The 18464-nt window shown below is 62.0% G+C and overlaps 1 protein-coding gene across 1 annotated transcript; it reads left to right on the top strand.

Annotated features, from left to right (window-relative positions):
* Positions 1 to 1022: 1022 nt before the first annotated feature.
* On the top strand, positions 1023 to 18018 carry FIBCD1 (fibrinogen C domain containing 1). The gene is made up of 7 exons (XM_064468868.1): positions 1023 to 1112; positions 6205 to 6681; positions 7691 to 7850; positions 8597 to 8733; positions 14296 to 14392; positions 14750 to 14929; positions 15241 to 18018. The coding sequence occupies exons 1-7, from the start codon at positions 1041 to 1043 to the stop codon at positions 15498 to 15500; spliced, it is 1383 nt and encodes a 460-aa protein (XP_064324938.1). The 5' UTR covers positions 1023 to 1040; the 3' UTR covers positions 15501 to 18018.
* The last annotated feature ends 446 nt before the right edge of the window (positions 18019 to 18464 follow it).

Here is an 18464-nt window from a genome sequence, read left to right on the forward strand (position 1 = left end):
CTGAACCTCTTAGCAACACTCCTGCCCGCAGGTCAGACAACCGGCAAATAAAAGATTTAAGGGAGGTGCCGCAAAGGTACGGTAAAGAAAAACCACATCCGCTCCCAGAGAGGTGGCGGTAAATCAGGCCGGGGAGGGACTCCTGCGCAGGAGCTGGTGGCACGCAAGGCCAGCATCGCTGCTTTGGGCTGGAAACACGGGCATTTGTGCAAAACACCCCACTGGCTGCCAGTGATGCTCCTGTGGGCATCGATGTGACCCCGTGTGACGGGTGGTTTGGCTGCTGCCTCCCCGTAGCCAGCACCAGCTTTCCACCATGTGGAAACCCACCATGTGGGTTGTGCTAAGAGGCACCCCCAGCACTTCGGCTACCCTTGGGCACAAAGGTTTGGGGGGTCCGATGCCGGTGCCCCCCCACCTCTGCCCAGCACCCTACCCATCCTGGCCCACTGCTGGGACTGAGCCCCTTCAGCGTGGGGTGCTGAACTGGGGACCGTAGCTTTGGAAAGGTGGTGAGATGGTCCCTGGGGCCCCCATCTGCCCCCCCCCCCGCCTTCTGAAACGCCCCCGGACCCGCTAGCATCAACCCCGCCTTACCTGCTGCCGCTCTTCCAGCTGTGCTGCCACATCTGGGCAGCTGCGGAGCGCCGGGGCCGGGGTGGGGGGGCTTGGATCCGGAGTGACTCCGGAACCGCTGAGGCGGCCGGGGGGGGGGGGGGAGGGGGGGGGCAGGGCAGTGCTGGGGGGCCGGGGGGAGCCCCCGGGGCATCGCCGGGCGGTGTCGCCGGAGCGAGGCCGGGGGAGCCCCGGGGGGGAACGGGGCGGGCGGGGAGGGAAGATCCACCCCCGTGTCCGTGCCCGTGTCCTCCCTCCCTCCTCTTCCTCCTTCCCTCCTCCTCCTCCTCCTCCTCCGCCGCCGCCGCCGCCCGTCCTCCCGCCGCGGCCAGCCGGGCAGCGCGGGCGGGCCGGGGGCTGCGCTGCCGCCGGGGAGGGGGTCTGGGGGGGGGTCCTGGGCACTTGGGCTGGAAGTTGGCGGCGCGATGGGGAACGAGCGCTGGAAAACCATGGGAGGAGCATCGCAACTTGAGGACGGGCAGCAGGAGAAATCGCAGGTACGGGGCGGGGGGCGGCGGCGGCAGCTGGGGGCGGCAGCGGGGCAGGGGCCAGCCCGGGGGTCCCACCGACCCACCCCCCCAGCACTACCCCCCCTCGTTCTTCCAGCGAGCTTTTCTCCCGGTGCAGCCCGGCAGGGTGAGCTGCCCCCGGTCCCCGCCGGTGCAGAGCCCCCCGGCTGCCTCCCCTCACCACCACCACCAACCCCCGCCCCCAAATTATTGAGTTTATTTGCAGCCAGTGCCCCCTCACCCTCCAGCGCTGGGGCTGCCCCTTGGCGAGGCAGCGGGCGATGCTCCAGGGCTGCCACGCACGCCTCTGATAAACCGCCGCATGGTTTAAACTGCTTAAATAACCCTTTAAAAGGGATTTGGCATCTCAGCTCCCTGCCGCAGCCAGAGTCAACCCTCTCGGTTCGGGGACCCCCGGCCGCCCAGCCCGCCCTTAACCTCCAGGAGCTGCCCTGGTTTTTGGGGGAGAAGCCGGCGTTGCGGCGGGGTGCGGCGAAGCGGCGGCAAAGCCTGCGGCGAGGCGCGGGGCTCCGGCACGTGCCGGAGCGTGCCCGCACGGCCCGCCGCACGCGTGGCAGCTCCTCCAGCCCCGCGCCGGGCGCGCCCGCTGCCCGGCCCGCAGCCGCCGGGCGTGCCGGAGCCGGTAGGGGAGCGCGGGCACGGCTGCGTGGCCGGGGCACGCGGCTGTCCTGCCCGCGCTCTGCGTGCGGGCAAGGCGGGAAGGGAAGGGGTGCGGAGTATGGGCAAGCGTGCCCGGGAAGAGCTGGGGGAAAGCGAGTCTCCCATGGAGCCTGGGAGTCAAGGGAAGGAGCCAAGAGCCGGCAGCGCCTGCCCTCCCTCCGCACCGTGGCACTGGGGGAGGATGGGGGGAGCAGCCGGCCCCAGCTGTGAGACCCACTCGCCCCCGGGTGTGCTGCTTGCCTGTCCCCCTTCCACCCGCAGCGATGCAGGAAAGGGACTTCTGCCTGACTTCTCTCTTCTGCACACCCTTCTTTGAGCCCCCTTCTCCCAGTCAGCCCATCCATGCCAAACGGCTCCCTCGCCTAGCGGGAGAGGGGCTGCCCTCCCCGGGCGGCACGGGAGGCCCCAGACATCCCCCCTGAGAGACAAACCTTGCACTCCTCTCCCCTTCCCAGAGGAGCTGCCTCCCTGGTGCGCAGCCCCTCCACGCAGGGGTCCGAGCGGTGCCATCCGGCTGGAGCGGCTATCCACCCGGCTTTGTACCCCACCGCGGCCCCAGGGATGAGCTGGGCAGGATGGATCCAGCCCCACCACCCGTATGGGACTGGACAACACAGCCCAGAGCTGGTGATTCGTGCAGGGGGGTGCAAAGGAGGCACGGAGTTTGCTGTGCAGCCGGTGCTGGGCTCCCAGCTCCCGTAAGCTCTAGTGGAAAGCCGTCCCAGCCCACCCGCACGCCGGCATGCTCGCCAGCCCTCTCCTCTCCATTCCTCTCCCGGAGCCGCAAAGCACGCCGTGCTGTGGGAGCGGTAGCAGGCAGGCTTCGGATGGCAGAGGAGAGCAGGTAACGGGAGTGGGATTCAGTCCACCTGCTTCCATGCCTGCGGGGAGCAACCGAAGGGCGGCATTAGGCTCTGGGAGGGCACGGGGAGCAGCAGGGTGCGGGGGGTGGGGGGCAGCCGGGGTACAGCCCCTGCCTCAAGGCGAGCAGGGACGGGGGCTGCAGCCCTGCGCAAAGCTGAGCAGCAGCAGAGCTGGACGGGCAGGGAGGGTAGAGAGGGACAGGGGCAGTGGAGCAGCACAGGGCGCGCGGCTGGGATGCAAAATGAGCTGCTTGAGCTGCTCTGGAGCGAGCGGTGGCTTGTGGGGGAGGTGTGGGACTGGCCCTTTCTGCCCTGGGGTTCCTTCGGGGCTGGGTGGACCCTGACAGTAAGGTGGGGGGCAGCTGGGCTAAAGTTTGTCCCAGCAGCTGAACCTGGGCAATGCAAACCAGTGTCCACCCGCTTGAGAAGCACAACCAGGGACCTGGTTCGTACCTGGCTGGAGGCATGGCTTGAGAAGAGCACCCAGGGCTGCCCGTGATCACTGCCCACCACCCCACAGCACAGAGCTTGCCTGGCAAGCAGACAAAGAGCAGTGGCTTTGGCAGAAGCAAAGGGCACCTCCTCCTCAAAGAGCATCTCCCACGGCAGAGCTCAGCTTGTTCTGCCACTGCCCTCCATCCATGCTCCCCAGGGACCAGCCCACCTCTGGCTCTGCTCTGGCTGCCCCAGGGGACAAGCCAGCTCCCTCCCCGCAGGCTGCGAGTGCTGGAGCTGCTGTCTCCCGTGCCCAGCAAAGCCGCTCACCTGCCCGGCTGGCTGAGGAGGCTGGGGGAGGATGGGCACAGGGGCTGCAGGAACCCACAGCCCCAGGCTGCAGTGGGCTGCCTTGCATCCCACAGGCTGCTCACATGGCATGGCCGGGGCACTGGGGTCCTGGACCCCACGGGGCACGGTGGCCAAGCATAGAGATACTGCCTGAGCCAGCGCAGGGCATGGAGAGCCTGGCACACCGTTGCACCGCCAAGGCAACACTCCCTCGGTTGTGGTCTGGGGCTCCCCCCTAGGCTCCAGCCCCAGCTCCAGATAAGGTTTGCAAGTGAAGGTCTACTCATCCTGAGCACCTCCCAGCCTCGCAGCTTCTGCTCTCCTTAGGAAGGAGTGATATGGAGACGTCAGGATCTCCAGCTCAATCGATGTTCCCAGGAGGATATGAAGAACTGAGGCAGGGCAATGTCCTGAAAGCCTTGGCAAGAAGATCCAGGAGCCCAAGCCCATGAAACAGACAGCAGAAACCCCCGGAACCATGAGGGCCGTGGCCATGGTGCGGCAGGAGCGTGCGGCAGAGGCATCTGCAGGGCCCCATGCCAGGAGCTGGGCATGCAGCTGCAGGACTGCTGTGCTGGGGAGCTCTGGGGGGATCTACACCCCAGTTTGGAGCATTGCTGGTGCTGCTGGCTGAGTGTTTCCCTCCTCTGCCCACTGCAGGTTGCCAGGTAACACAACCTGCCAGCAAATTGCCGTGGGACTCGTAAAGCTGCCACTGCTCGGGATCTTACGGTCACGAGCAAAGGTGGTTGAGTGCGAAGGGGATCTGCCCCCAGTTCCTGCCCCAGTTCCCGGTGCTGGCGAGAAGGCAGCAATGCTGGGGCTCAAAGGCTGGAAAACAGCTGGACGCAGCTCCCTGGCAGTGCTGAGGGATTTTGTTGTGTTAAAGCCCGGTTGGGATTTGTGTGGCTGTGAGAAACAGAGCATTGGCCACGCACGGCTCTGCTCCTGAGACCCTTAACGCTCAGACAGGTCCCTCGGCTGTAGCAGCCCGTCTGCATGTCCCAGTGGGCATGGTTCAGGCTGGGGACATCAGCACGGTGGGGAGCAGCAGCATGTGGGACAGGAGGGCGCAGAGCTGGGGAGCTGAAGGTGCTGTGGTAGCCAGGACAGCCATGGGGACATGGTCCCTGCTCACCCCGCGGATCCCAAATCACTCTGCATTGGCTGTGCATTGCAAGTGACTCCTGTCTGCATTGCAAATGACTCCTGTCACTTCTGCGCTCGCAGGGTGCCGAGGGGCCAGGTTGGGCCCTCGTGAGGGTGTCAGAGATCGGCATTTCCCATCTCTGTCTGCCACCATCCTGCTGCCCCCAGGTACCCCTTGTGCCCCCAAGCTGAGACTCTCTGTCTACAAATGCAAGGCAAACTCCTCAACCCTCTGCTTGCTGAAAACTCCCCTTATTGCCTTTGACATCTTTTAATGCACACCGAGGGGCTGAGCCTGGGGCTGCTCATTATGGAGGTCCCCGCAGGGTGGCTTCCCATTCAGCCCAGTGCCATTTGCATCTCCAGCCTTGCTCCATGCACTGGGGAGGAAACCCGGAGCATACCCCCATGGCTGGTGGGGCATCCACAGCCCCCCAGACCCTGCCTGGCCAGCCCCGCTGCAGCTGAGGTCACCTTAATGCAAATGGTTGCGGGAGCATGAATAAAATGAAGGGTGCTTGAAGGAAGGTGTCACTCCAGATAGATGTGCACAGGAGGGGACAGGGCCTGGGAAATCTTTGCAGATGCAGCAATTTTCCCCTCGTTTCTGGGGAAAGTAGTCTTTGTCTCTCCGAATCTGCGGCTTTCTGGCAGGCCTGCAATTCCTTGTGACAGCTGTGGCCAGGGTCAGGGGAAAATCACAGCCTTTGTCCTGCAGGTGTAATGAGAAGGGGAGGCGTCAGGGGGGCAAGGGGCTGATGGGGCTGGGTGGCAGCTCGCTCCCTCCTCACTGATGGCGTTGGCACTTCACGCTTTGCAAGGAGAAAAGGCTCTCGGTGCACACAGAGCAGCTCCCGCAGGCTGAGCCGATGCGTCCCTCTGAGCTGAGGGGCTCAGAGGGCATCAGAGACCTTTCCCACAGTAACTCCCCCTCACTAGGAAGCTCCAGGACAGATCCAACAGCTTTGGGAGCAGCTCTGCTCCCCTCTGGCAGGCAGTGAGGGTGCAAGGGGGACAGGGATGTGTGGCCCCCCACAGCTGGGAGATGCCCCATGCAGAGCAGTCCCCACGACGCTCAGGGCAGTGTGATCCTAACATCAACACACAGCCTCCCGTTGGTGCTGGGGACAGACCCTCCCTTCCCTCACCAACTTGCTTCCCCTGCGGTCCCGGGGACGCCAGGAGCGTTTTCCCTTTTTCTCCCTGTATTTGTGCCCAGGGCAGCAGGGAGCCCTGCACGCACCTCCCGGGGAGCCGGGGCTGCTCCAACTGAGTACACCGCCTTAAATAAAACATGCCAGCGGGAGCAGACGGCCACTGCGTGTTCGCTCTCTTTATTATTTCATACCTCTGGCTCCCAGGCGGGTTTAGCTGCTTTGCTCACTGAGCACTTGCCCATGGCCTTTGCGTTCCTGGCAGAACTGTAGGGCTCCCTGGGGTCCCCACGTCACCTCCTCTGCCACCACCCAAGTCCAACATCATCTTCCCCATTGCTGGACCCCCCTAAAGCCCATGAGTGTTTGAACCCACCTCTCAGATGAAGGGGAGCGGGATGGGTCCATCCGGATGGGTCCCGATGGCATCCATCTCTCTGTCCGCAGAGGATGAGCTGTGGGTACATCCTGTGCACTGTCCTGCTCTCGGTGGCTGTCGTCCTGGCAGTGACGGTCACGGGGGCCATCCTCTTCATGAACCACTACCACACGCCCGGCACCGAGTCGCCCCCCGTCATCAGCACCAACCCCGAGGAAGCCAACGCGCTGGTCACCATCGAGAAAGCTGACAGCTCCCGCATCAACATCTTCATAGACCCCAACTGCCCTGACGCGACGGGCACCTTCGGGCGCCTGGAGGGGCTGCAGACCTCCCTGCTGCATGCCATCACTGACCACGACGCCGAGGCCAAGGCCACCAAGAGCCAGCAGAAGGCCCTGCTGGTCACGGTGACAGATGAGGTGGCCAAGCTGCTGACGCACGCCGTGCAGCTGCGAGCCGACTGCGATAGCCTCAAGAAGGGACACAGCGCCATGGGGCAGGAGCTCAGCGCCCTGCAGGGCGAGCAGGGCAGGCTCATCCAGGTGAGCCGGGGGTGGAGGTGCCGCACAGTGCTCCTTGGGGACAGACTCCCCATCCCCATGTCCCCGGGGCATGGCTGCTTGCAGCCCCTGCCCACAGTGTCCCGGGGAGACCTCCAGCAGAAGGGGCTGAGGTTTAAGGCAGGCACTTGGGAGCTGCAAGTTTGGAAGCACAACTTCAGCTCCAGCTCATCATCCAGCCGGGTCTCGCTGCCAAACTGCCCTAGTGCCAGTGAGGTGGGTGTGCAGCCGCCCACCTGTGGATCTCCCAGCTCCGGGTTCTGTTTGGGGGCTCTGAGCAGAGCCAAGCACAGCACAGGACCATCCTAAGGGCGGTTCATGCAGCAATCACCCTCTCCTTATTTACAGTCCCCAAAATTTCCCAGCCAATGATCTGTGCTGAAATGCTTACCTGGGTATGCTGGGGGTCTGCCAGGCATTGTAGCGAGACCCAGGGCATGGCTGGATTCTCAGCCCCATGCCTGTCCCTCCTGGTGCTCATCTGCCTCCGTCCGGGGCTGATCAATCCCCGCTGCTTTGCTTTGCTCCCTGCCCTGCTGCTCTGCTGCGGCCGCCCTGCATCACTTGCCCAGCCCAGGTCACCTCGGGGTACGGCGGAGAGCCGGCAGCTGTCTCAGGACACGGCTATTCCTGCCACCTCTGTGATCCCATCCCCTTGCCCAGAGATGCCCTTTATCCTACACAGTGGTGGCACCAACACATCCAGGTTTTGGGGATTTCTCAGCCCCAGCAGTGATAGGCACTATCTGGACCCTGACCCCAGGCCAAAAAGCACCAGAGATGTTGTATGGGATCTGCTGTGGCTTTTATGGCCCCACCTGGTCCCCAACAGCCTGTACCCTGGCAGGGAATGTCGCTGCCTGCAGTCATCTGGGGAGCTGTGGGAGCAGGCAGAGCATCCTCATGGTAGAGTGGTGGTGGAACTGGGGAGGGGTGGAAAACATTTAAACATGTTTAACGCTGTTCCCCTCCGTGTGTCCCCCACCCACAGCTGCTCTCGGAGAGCCAGACCAACATGGCTCGGCTGGTGAGCTCCGTCAGCGACGTCCTGGACACGCTGCAGAAGGAGCGTGGGGGCGCCCGGCCCCGGCTCAAGGCCGACCTGCAGCGAGCACCAGCCAGGGGAGCACGGCCCCGGGGCTGCTCCAACGGTGAGACGGTGTCCCCGTGGGTCCCTGGGGAGAGGGATGCCCCTGGGGCTGTTCTCAGCAGGTCTCTGCCTAGGAAGATGGAATGGAGACAACCAGCCTGGAGAAGGGATTTAATACAGTGGGGGGCTGGCAAGGAGGTGGGACACGAGGGAGATGGAAAGCTGTGGCCTAGAAGGGGTGTTTCTCACTGTGCGGCCCCCAGTTGTCAATAAACCAGCCTGCAACGCCCGCACACTTCGCACCCCTGCAGACCCACCCATTCCCCACGCAGAAACAGCTGGGGCAAAAGCAGAGCAAGAAGCAACCGTTTGCCTTCACGCGGGTGCAGCCGGCAGCGCTGCATGGGACTCAGCATGTAACGGCCACATTCATCATCATTTGGTTAAGAAGAAGCTGAGTAAGACTGTCCCGGGGCTGCGAGCACGTGCTCACACTCTGCCTGCAGCTGCCTCTGGGCATCGGCTCCCTCCTCCCCAGCTGGGTCCCAGCCTGCCCTTGCTGTCACACGGGGACATGGGGTCGGTCCTGCCAGCTGCCAGGGGGGTCCCCATGGTGGCTGCGTCCGCCTGGGCACTGCTCGCCCTGAGCATCAGAGGATAAAGGAAGGAAAGAACAAGGCAGCACCGAGCCGCCAACTAGAGCTGGCAGCAAGGTTGACAGCCTGAAAGAAATAGCAAGACATTAAATTAGAGCATTAATTAACCAGCTTTCCTCTTGTCCCACCCCATCCCAATGCCACGCTGCAGGCTCCCGGCCCCGAGACTGCTTTGACATCTATGTGAGCGGACAGCAAGAGGATGGGATTTACTCCATCTTCCCCACGCACTACCCCTCCGGCTTCCAGGTCTACTGCGACATGACGACTGATGGGGGCGGCTGGACGGTGAGCTGCTGCTGTGCTGGGGGGTGCTGGGCGATGCCACCACTGGCTGTCCCTGTGCTGGGGTGCCCGGGGGCGTTACTCTTGGCACTTGGATGTGTCATCGGGATGGGGGACAAATGCTGATGGGGTCTGGCTGTGCACAGGGTGCCCGATCCTGTGGGGAAGCAAGCAAACAGGCTTGTTGGCATTACCCATGCCAGTGGCATCAGCAGGGCTGCCAGGCTGAGCCCTGTCCCAGAGCCCAGTGGCCCTGCCTGGGCTTGGGAAGCTTAGTTGGAGCTGGAGGGTGGTTTCAGGCAGGGAGTTGGATGCCACGCCTGGAGCTGATCCTTCTCAGTGGGGCTGGTGCCCGGCTGGGGCAGGGCGTAGCTGCAGTTGTGCCATGGGGTGAATGGCTGTGCTTTGCCCTGTCCTTGTGGTCCCAGTGAGCTGGTGCTGGGGTTCGGGATGGACCCCAAACCCAGTGTGTTTCGCCTCATCTAACGCAGGGGTGCCTGGGGCACCTCTGGTGCCACGCTGATTCACTCGCTCCCCGGCCGCCCTGTCTGATTCGCTTTGTCGTGGCAGATGCAATGGCCCCATAATCAAAGTAATAGGGGCAGGGAGGCAGGGGGACATGGCGCTGGCAGCCCCAAGCCTGAAGACCCACCCCCTTCACTCTGGGGGCCCATAGGGTGTGAGCAGCCCCCACCCAGGAGGCCATCGCTCAGAGTTCCACAGGGCAGCGAGGGGGTCCCAGAGGGGTGGCGGGGGGCTCACTGGGAGGGGTGGATAGGCAGCCTCTCCCCCAAGGACATGTTGGGTGAGCCGAGCCAGCCAGTGCCCCTCCAGCTGGGCGCTCTAGGAAACAAATCCCCAAGACCTGATCCCCCTAAGCAGCTTTGAGCACTGCCAGGAGGGAGCTTAGCCACGCTGCCCTCGGGGGGCTGATAAGTCTTCGGACTCAGCCTGCCCAGAGCCCACCCCAGGCAGGAGTGACCTGTCATACACAGGTTGGCACCAGCAGCTCTAGTGGGGAAACTGAGGCACAGCTCTGGGGACCCCAGATCCTGGGGGGCTCACAGAGGGAAAAGGGGGGACCCCACTGGCTCCCCAGGGTGGGGAGGGTCCTTACAAAACCTGTGCACAGTCTGCACAGCCTCTGCCAGCCCCAGCCATGCTCAAGTGCTGCCTGAAGAGCAGCCCAAGGTGATTAGCAAGACACTCAGAGGCTTATTTAAAGCTGCTGCAGCCAGGAGGGCTCCAGCTGGGCTGGGGAGGGGGTGAAGCAAATGATTTTACACCCAGCAGCATCATGGGCTTTGTCAGCAGGGCCAGCACGGCGCTGCCTGCAGCACCACAGCTCTGCCCTGCCTCGTCCGGGGCAGAGGAGCCAAACCCCGGCATCCCAGAGATGGGCTCATCCAGACCAGGGCTGAGGGTGCTCACCCCAGGCTCCTGTTTCTTGGGGCTGCTCTGCCATGGAGGATCTCAAACATACCTGCAGCCCCGCAGAATGGTGGGGGGGAGGCGTCTCAGCCATCTCCCATGGGGCTGAGACACAGAGGGGGTCCCTGGGGCACTGACTCACCCGGGCTCCAGGTAGGCCATGGCACGGTTAAGTGCTGTTGTACAAAGCCTGGGAAATTTCCCTCCCCTCCTCCTCCTCTGGAGCGATTACTCCTGACATTTGGGCTTATTTGCATGTAGGTGGGTGGGTGGAAGCGATGGCAGCAGCTGAATCAATTTTGACTCGGAGCTTGGGAGCTGCTGAGCTAAGCCTTAGCTTGCATGGATGGCTTAGAGACCATGGGGAGCGGGGCAGGGGCAAGAGCCGCCCCAATACCCCATCAGGGAGAAACCCAGCCAGGGTCACTCACTGTGTGCTGCTCAGCACCTTCCCGTCCCCACAGTGTCATCTACAGTGTCACCGTGTCCCCTTGCCAGAGGCAGGGTCCTGGGTCATTCCCCATCCCCTTTGTTGGGAAGGCTGAGCAAGGCACAGCCCTCACCGGACCAACGCCTCGCCTCCCCGCGATGGCTGCATCCAGCCCGGGGCAGCCAAAGTCCCCTGCACTGCGCGAGTGGCTGCAGCTCTGGGTTTGCCGCCTATTTTGCATAGTCAAAAAGCAGAAATCTGGCAGAGAGGGCAACCACCATCGGCCTCTGTGCAGGGCAGGGTGACACGAAGGCAAAGAAGTGTGGAAAAGAAGAGCCAGGGAGCCCCCAGCACACCCCCTAGTCCCCTTTGTTCCCCCCTCAGTCCTGCCTGCCAGCAACGGGGCCACGTTTGCAGCCAGCTGGGGCATGAGTCCGGGTCGGTGCCCGCTGGCACCAACGGGAGCATCCGTGCCCTGTGCTCAGTGCCGACTTTAATTACAGCAACACCCCTGGGCTGACCCAAGCCTCGTGGCAGCGCCAGGCTGCAGCCATGTAATTGCCCAGCCTGACCCTGACTCCGCGCTTTGACACTCACCTCTGGCACTTTATTAAAGTAATAACAGGGTGATGGAGGGCAGGGGAGGCTTAGCATCTTGGGAGGCATGAAAAAGTTGTCTCTTCACATGCTGCTGTTTTGAGAAGTCTTTGCAAATGCCCTGTGCTCCTCCCAGTGCCCCTCAGCCTCCATCACTGCCCAGCTGGGGCAAAGCCCCCGGGTATCAGCATCTCGGCCCTGTAAGCAATGATGCCATGATGCCTCCAGCCGCCTCAGCGTCATTTTCCACGTACAGCATGTATTGGGAAGTGGTGGGAAGGCCAAAGGCTGTGGAAGAAAAGGCTGTGCCAGCAGGATGAGGGCCGTGGTGATGTTAAGTGACAGCTTCCAGCTTCCTGGGCACCTGCTGCACCGGGGATGCTCACGGAGATGCCTTCGCCCATCCTGCCCATCACCTGATGGAGGGGTCCCGGTGCAAGCTAATGGGGTTTGAACAGACACTGATGTATTTACACGTGGGCTGGGATAAGCCGAAGGCAGCGTGTGAGACGAACCCAGGAAAATGCGTGCTGTTTTCAAAAGATGTGATTTATGTGTTGCCATAAATGGGGATGAGACACTTCTGCTGGTGGGGACAGGCAGGAGCAGCCGGGGCCCTCAGCCAGGCAGCGCTGCCGGCTGCGGTGTTCACAGGGGATCCACAGGATTGGCACTTCCCAGAGATCGGCTCCCAGTTTGTCTTCTCCATGGCTGAACCTGAAGATGCTCTCCCCGCTGTGAGGGGGCCTCAGAGGAATGCCACGGGGCCGGGGCTCTGGGTCCATGCCATGGTCCCGAAAGCCTGACCGGGAGCTCGAGTGCTGCAGTGGCAGAAAAGCGATGGCCGAGCACCTCCCCAGGCTGCAGCTGTGGTGGGGTTTTGAGCCTGCTGGGGGTTTGGTGGGGGCTGGCATCAGGGGCCTGTGGGGAGAGGGAGCAGACCCTTCCCTTGCCACCAATGGACAGGCCGGTGCTCCCGTTTTTCTCTGGTTTTAACCCATTTTTCTGGGTTGGTGCCTTTGCAGGAGCCTGTCCCTACCCCACAAGCTCAGCACGACTGGGGGAGGCAGAGAGCGGGGGAGATAAATATTTCAGCCTTGCTTTAAAGAAGGGAAAGAAATCCTTTTTGCTTAAGAGAGGGTGATGCATATTTGATGAGGAGGAAAAGAGCAGCAAGGCAGGGCTGGGAGCATGGCAGTGAGCCTGCGGGTCACTGGTGCACGCGGCATCCCGGTGCATGCAGCATCCTGGCACGGGGTGCAAGGAGGAGGCTCCCGCATCCCTGCCTGCATGCAGGAGAGGTGGGTGCATGGGTGAAGCATGAGGAGGGACCATGCATGAGAGATGATGAGGCTGGAGCAGGAGGCCCAGGAGGACACAGGACCTCCAGCACCCACCAGCCCTTCTGACCTGGTTTTGAGCCCCTTAGGGCCAAGCCTGGTGGGTGGTGGGGCACTGAGGGCTCCTCCGGCACCCAGGGTGATTGCCAAGCCATGCTGAGGATCAGCGAACACAGATGTGCCTCGCACACTTCCCTGGGCACCACCACTCAGGCAATTGGCCTATTTACAACTGCGGGTCAAAGCCGATTAAGGGGGAGCATTGGTGCTGCCTCTGCCGCCTTCCCTGTGCGGCAGCACCGGCGCCGACATCGGCTGGGGAAAATCAGCTTCGGGCCCCTGTCCAGCCACGCATCCCCCCTCACCCAGCAAGGCTGAAGAAAGCCCCTTTAAAAGGGCTTAACTGCAGCTTCTCAAGTGCTCAACGCAGGGATAAAAATTAAGGCTCTAATTCTAGAAGGTAAGTACAGCAGGATCAGAGCCGTACCATGCTGAAGAGCGTGCTGGAGCCTGCACCGGGCACCCACGGCCCCAAAAATGCTCATCTGGTGAAGGGCAAAATGGCACGAAGTTCATGAGGTGGGTCTCCTCCACATGCCGGCATGAAACCCTGCACGTGCAGGATGGGGAAGGCTGCAAAGGAGCATCCCCACAGTGGAGCAAAGCATGGCAGCTTCCCGGCCAGCATGGGGGCTCAGTGGCACTGCCTGAGCCTGGGATGCTAGCATCGGAGTGAATGGGCTCAGTGGCACAGCACAGCCCCGAAGACAAGGTGTTCTGGTCCCTTGGCTGCCGGTACATGGGGTGGCTGTTCCTAAATCACTGAGCACCCCATCCTCCCTGCACCACGGCCGTGGGAGCGTGGCGCTTGGTGGCAGCCGGGCAGGCTGGCTCAGCCAAGTTTAATGCAATTAATCCAGGGCTGGAGGCTTAATTAAGTTCAAATGGTCGGACAGGGAGTAGCATTTTCTGGATCACTGTCAATAAATCAAACCCGAAACTATGGATAAAAGGGGATGAAACACACAGGGCATGACATACCAATGAGCAGATGGGAGAGGAAAAGGGAAAGGCTCCAAGGAGAAAAGCCACGCTGAGCCCCAGGGATCTGGTTGGGATCTGGGGGCTCTGCAGGAGCTGGGGTTGGTGCCCCACAGTTAATTTCTCTGGGATGACTAACGAGGCTGTCACAGGAACGATGCCTGATAACCGGGTGGCTGCCCAGGGGAGAGCGGGGACCCGGGAGTTTTACCTGGCACCGAGAGTCCTGCCATTTGGAGGGTGGCTTGAAGGAATGACCTGTGCAGCACGTGCTGCAGGGACAGTCCTCAAGTCACGCCGTCTGTCCGTCCATCCACCCATACCTCTGCTCCTGTATGCAATGGCAGGGCCCAGGCTGTTTCCCGTGCGCAGCCGGGAGCCGGGTGCGGGGTGCCCACCCCTCCTGGGGGCACCGGCCACCTTCCCGCAGGAGCACACCGTGCGTTTCCCAAGCTCTGCTCCCATTTCCAGGCGAAGGATCCTGTGAAGTGTTTTATTTGAACCGACTTACCCATCCCTGGCAGCCTGATCTGGCATTTCCCTGGGGCCCTGCTCGCCAGAATCCCTGTCTAATTACTGAGTCAAAAGGGTTTAATTTGTGCCTGCATCTAATAAGACAGAGGTGGGGAGGGCTGGACAGCACGGTGGGGAGTAGGGGGGGGGCTGCTTGGTGTGCACAGGCTTGGAGCAGCCCCACAACTGACACCCCATGTATCTCCCTCCCAGGTGTTTCAGCGGCGGGAGGATGGTTCCGTGAACTTTTTCCGTGGCTGGGAAGCCTACCGGGATGGCTTCGGGAAGCTGACAGGAGAGCACTGGTTAGGTGCGTGGGGCTGGCAGTACCTGCTCCTGGGTGGGCTGGCAAAGCCTGGGGCACCCCAGACCCCCTGGGGGATCCTTTGCAAAGGAAAGGACACCAAGACCCCCGTGGCCAGCACTCAGGTCCTAGGAGAGACAGCCCGGGCAGGTGGGGAGGGGACTGGGTGGCTGCGCAGGGGCAGGGAAGCGATGGGGCTGTTTGCCCGTGAACTGAGCACATGCCCTTGGCTGTGCAGCAATCACAGAGCGAGGTCTGGAGGATGGGAACTGCTCCCCATCCCACCCCACACCCCCCCAAGGACCCCTGACTGACCTGTCCCTGCCCCGGGGTGCCCACACTCACCCCCTCCATCCACTGCAGGGCTGAAGAGGATCCACATGCTGACGGTGCAGGGCAGCTACGAGCTCCGCATCGACCTGGAGGACTTTGACAACGGCACTGCCTTCGCTCACTATGGCAGCTTCGGGGTGGGGCTCTTCTCTGTTGACCCCGAGGAGGATGGGTACCCCGTCTCCATCGCTGACTACTCGGGGACGGCAGGTAGGGCAGCGGGACAGAGGGACGCCGTGGTCTTTCGGGGCAGAGGGAGCCCCCAGCCATCAAACCCTCTTGCTGGGGCATTGCCTGCCTCCTCCGGCACTGGTGGCAGTACTGGCTGTATCCCTGCAGCCACGGGGAGCTGGAGGCAGAGGGCTGCGGTTGGGCACTTGCAGGGTGGGTGACCCAGGTGCCTTGCACATCACCAAAGGAGGCACATTGGGGTGCCCAGGGGAACCCCCCAGGGTGGGAGACAGCCTGAGGGCAGGGTGAGGGGCAGGAAGGGCCCATCACGGCTCCTTTCGTGGTGGCAGGAGACTCCTTCCTGAAGCACAATGGGATGAAGTTCACCACCAAGGACCTGGACAACGACCACTCAGAGAACAACTGTGCAGCTTTCTACCATGGCGCCTGGTGGTATCGCAACTGCCACACCTCCAACCTCAACGGGCAGTACCTCAAGGGCCACCACAGCTCCTACGCCGACGGCATCGAGTGGTCCTCCTGGACCGGCTGGCAGTACTCCCTCAAGTTCACCGAGATGAAGATTCGGCCTGTCCAGGAGGAGAATTAGCTGGATAGGATGAGCCCCCCGCCCCGTGCCCAGGCCCCTGCCCTTCCCCATTGCCCCACAGCCCCGTCCATCCCAGTTGCCATCCTCCCCAAGGTCTGGCCCATCTTCAAGGGGTCCCGGGGGAGCACCTGCCCCTGGGGAGGGCAGCTTTTGCTCCCGGGTGCCTGTGGACATCCCTGGACCTTTGCTCCCTGCTTCCATGGCCCCCCTGCAGCTGAAACGGGTCTCCTGGCCAGAGCGTGACCCAAGGCTGGTGCTTATGGCTGCAGCAGAACGACAGCAGGAGGCGGGGGTTTGGGGAGCAGTGCTAGTGGTGTCTGGCAGGGGGGGGAAGGGGCTCCCTGGAGGGAAGGAGGAAGGGAAGCAACAGCCCAGGCAGGGTGGGTGCTTCTGTTCATCTCCAGTTTTGGCACAGACACACGGCAGTAGCCTGGCCGAGCTGGTGAAGGGCCGGGGGACACTCACCATGGGGAGCCCCGAGCCCTGCAGAGCCCCCAGGACTGGGATGAGGCTGCTGCTCTGCAGTTCTGGCTCACCCCATGGTGCTACTGGGGACAGGGAGGGCTCAGCTGGGTTGCAGTCTGTGCACCTGACCATGCCAGTGACTCCTTCGCTGGCCTGCAGAACGCTCACGTCTCCCCCTGCAAGAGCAATGCAGCTGGAAAGGGACAACCACAAACTCCTTTGTCCCCCTTGTCCCTGTTCTGGCTGCTGGAGCCTCCCAGCGGGTCGGGACACCCCAAAGCAAGCTGGCACCGTGCTGCAAAGACACACACCCAGAACGGAGCACAGCACGGAGTTGTTTTGGTGGTGCTGGGGAAACAGGGAGCACAGCGAGGAGGAGGAGGTGAGGAAGGCTCTCTTCCTGGCATGGCTCTGCTGGCTTTCACAGCTCCTCCCTCCCAACCAGACCCGCTCAGACTTAAGTCGGACTTTTGCTATCCAAAAAACTGTGACCTTTCCCAAAACCCTTGACTTTGGACAGCATGCCCATGTGCCCCTGCGCAAGCCCCCTCCACTCACTCCTGGCCTGGGGACTCACACTCTTTTTCACTGAGGATGAGCCACACTCTGGCTCGGCACCTGCAGATAATCAAAGCCTTTCATTTCTTCAAATCCTGTTAAGGTTTTTCAAAAAGAAGCCCCGAGTGGAGCTTAGCATCTGCAGGGCCGTGATAACTGGGCTGCAGGTGATGCCTCATGCCGGCTGACATGAGGAGCTGCCACGGGGTGTGGGGCTGACTTCTCCCTCTGGCTCGCTGGAAGGACTCAAATAGGGGATTTTGTAAAAAAAAAAAAAAAAAACAAACAAAAAAACCAAAAAACCCAAGCCTGAGCAGGCTGTGTAGGAACAGGGAGGGGAGGGGACAGCTGGGATCCCACCACCCTTTACACGATTTTCTGCCTGTGCTACAGCAGCAATGGGGAGCAGAGCCCCTGCACCGTGCTCTGCCCCTAAGAAATACCGTCGGATGGACAGACTGCCCGAGGAAGGGAGGAAAGCTCTTGCCGTCCCTATTTCCACAGGGGCTTAATGCACAGGGAGATCAAAGGCTCATCTTCCCGACTGTGGCAGATTTGTACTTCCCTGCGTGCTTCTCCTTCTTTTAAGCCTTCCCTGCCTTGGACCCTGCGCTGGATGAGCCCTTTCGCCTGCTGGGCAAGTCCCTGTCTGTCTGTCCTGCCAGGGAAGCAGGAACAAACAATGCATTGCATCGCAGCTTTCCCCTCTGCCAGAGACGTTCCTCAGAGGCTTCGGGTGAGGACAAACTCCAAGTGCAGGCACCGGCTCTACCTGCTCCATCCCTGCCCAGAGCAGCCAGCCAGGCTGGGTTTCTTGAGCAATGGGATTTAGGGGAGCTCAGTGGTGGCGTTTCCCAGCCAGCACAAGAGCAGGAGCCCCTGGCAGCTCCTGAGGGGCTTCCTGCGCCCCACCAGACTCCTCTGGAAAGGGTCCCACACAGGTGGGGAGCACAATGCCCATCTTTACTTTTCGTTCATTTATTTCAGTAGATTAGCTGTAACTGGGTTTTCTAGCACTCACTTTCAGGACAAGGCGGCACATGGAGCCACATGCCCTGGGTGGGAAAGCTCGTCCCCTCCCTGGACCCTTCTACTGGTGTTCTTCCGTGCCAGGGAGGGGATATCGTACGTGCAGGCTGTTGGTAGCACACCCTTGTGTAACTGCCTGTGTCGCCCAGGACTCCCTAATGACTTTGTTTTGAATTGCACGAGAGGTATTTAATCCATGCCAAGATGCAGGATTTCCCAGGATTATTCCCAAGAGCGCACACGTTGTTCCGCATCCCTGGATTAGGCTAAACCCATCTGCGGTGACACCTCCCTGGAGAGGGGTGGGCAGGGGCATCCGGTGGGTCTGGGACCTGGCCACGTACCTTCCTGGCGAAGCCCTGGGCCAGGTCGTGCTGTGTAGCAGTGCCGTGAAGTCTAGGTCATGTGTGAGTGGTGTCCGACGCTGTACATGTGGATTTCTAAACTCCTTAATAAAAGGAACTCATCGTTAGCTGGTCTGTCTGGCCGTGCCCATAGCACAGTGCGGGAACGTTGCCAGAGGAACCTGCCGTGGTGACAGCAAAGGGAGCAGCACCAGATTACCACAGCTCCTGCCGTGCTGCGGGTGATGGCTCCTTCCCTGTGCCGGGCTCGCGGCACAGCATCCCCGGGAGCTGGTCCATGGTGGGCTTGGCCTGCCCAAACCACTCCGCAAAACTGCCGGGGAGGGTGGGGAGACCTGGCAGGGCAGGGATGGGACAGCAGAGGCTTCCCAGGGAGCCCAAACCCAGGCATCACAGGACCTCAGGGTGGCCCTGGGTCTGGGACGGGGTGGCAGATCTCGGTGCTGAGGGGACCCGCTCCTCCCTGCCTACGCTGACGGGCAGAGCACCGAGCGATGCCCCAGCCCCTTCCTGCTGAGCAGCAGGGTGCTGCCCACCCCACGCCCCG

This window comes from Phalacrocorax carbo, chromosome 18, assembly GCF_963921805.1.
Source record: "Phalacrocorax carbo chromosome 18, bPhaCar2.1, whole genome shotgun sequence".
Classification (NCBI taxonomy): Eukaryota; Metazoa; Chordata; class Aves; order Suliformes; family Phalacrocoracidae; genus Phalacrocorax; species Phalacrocorax carbo.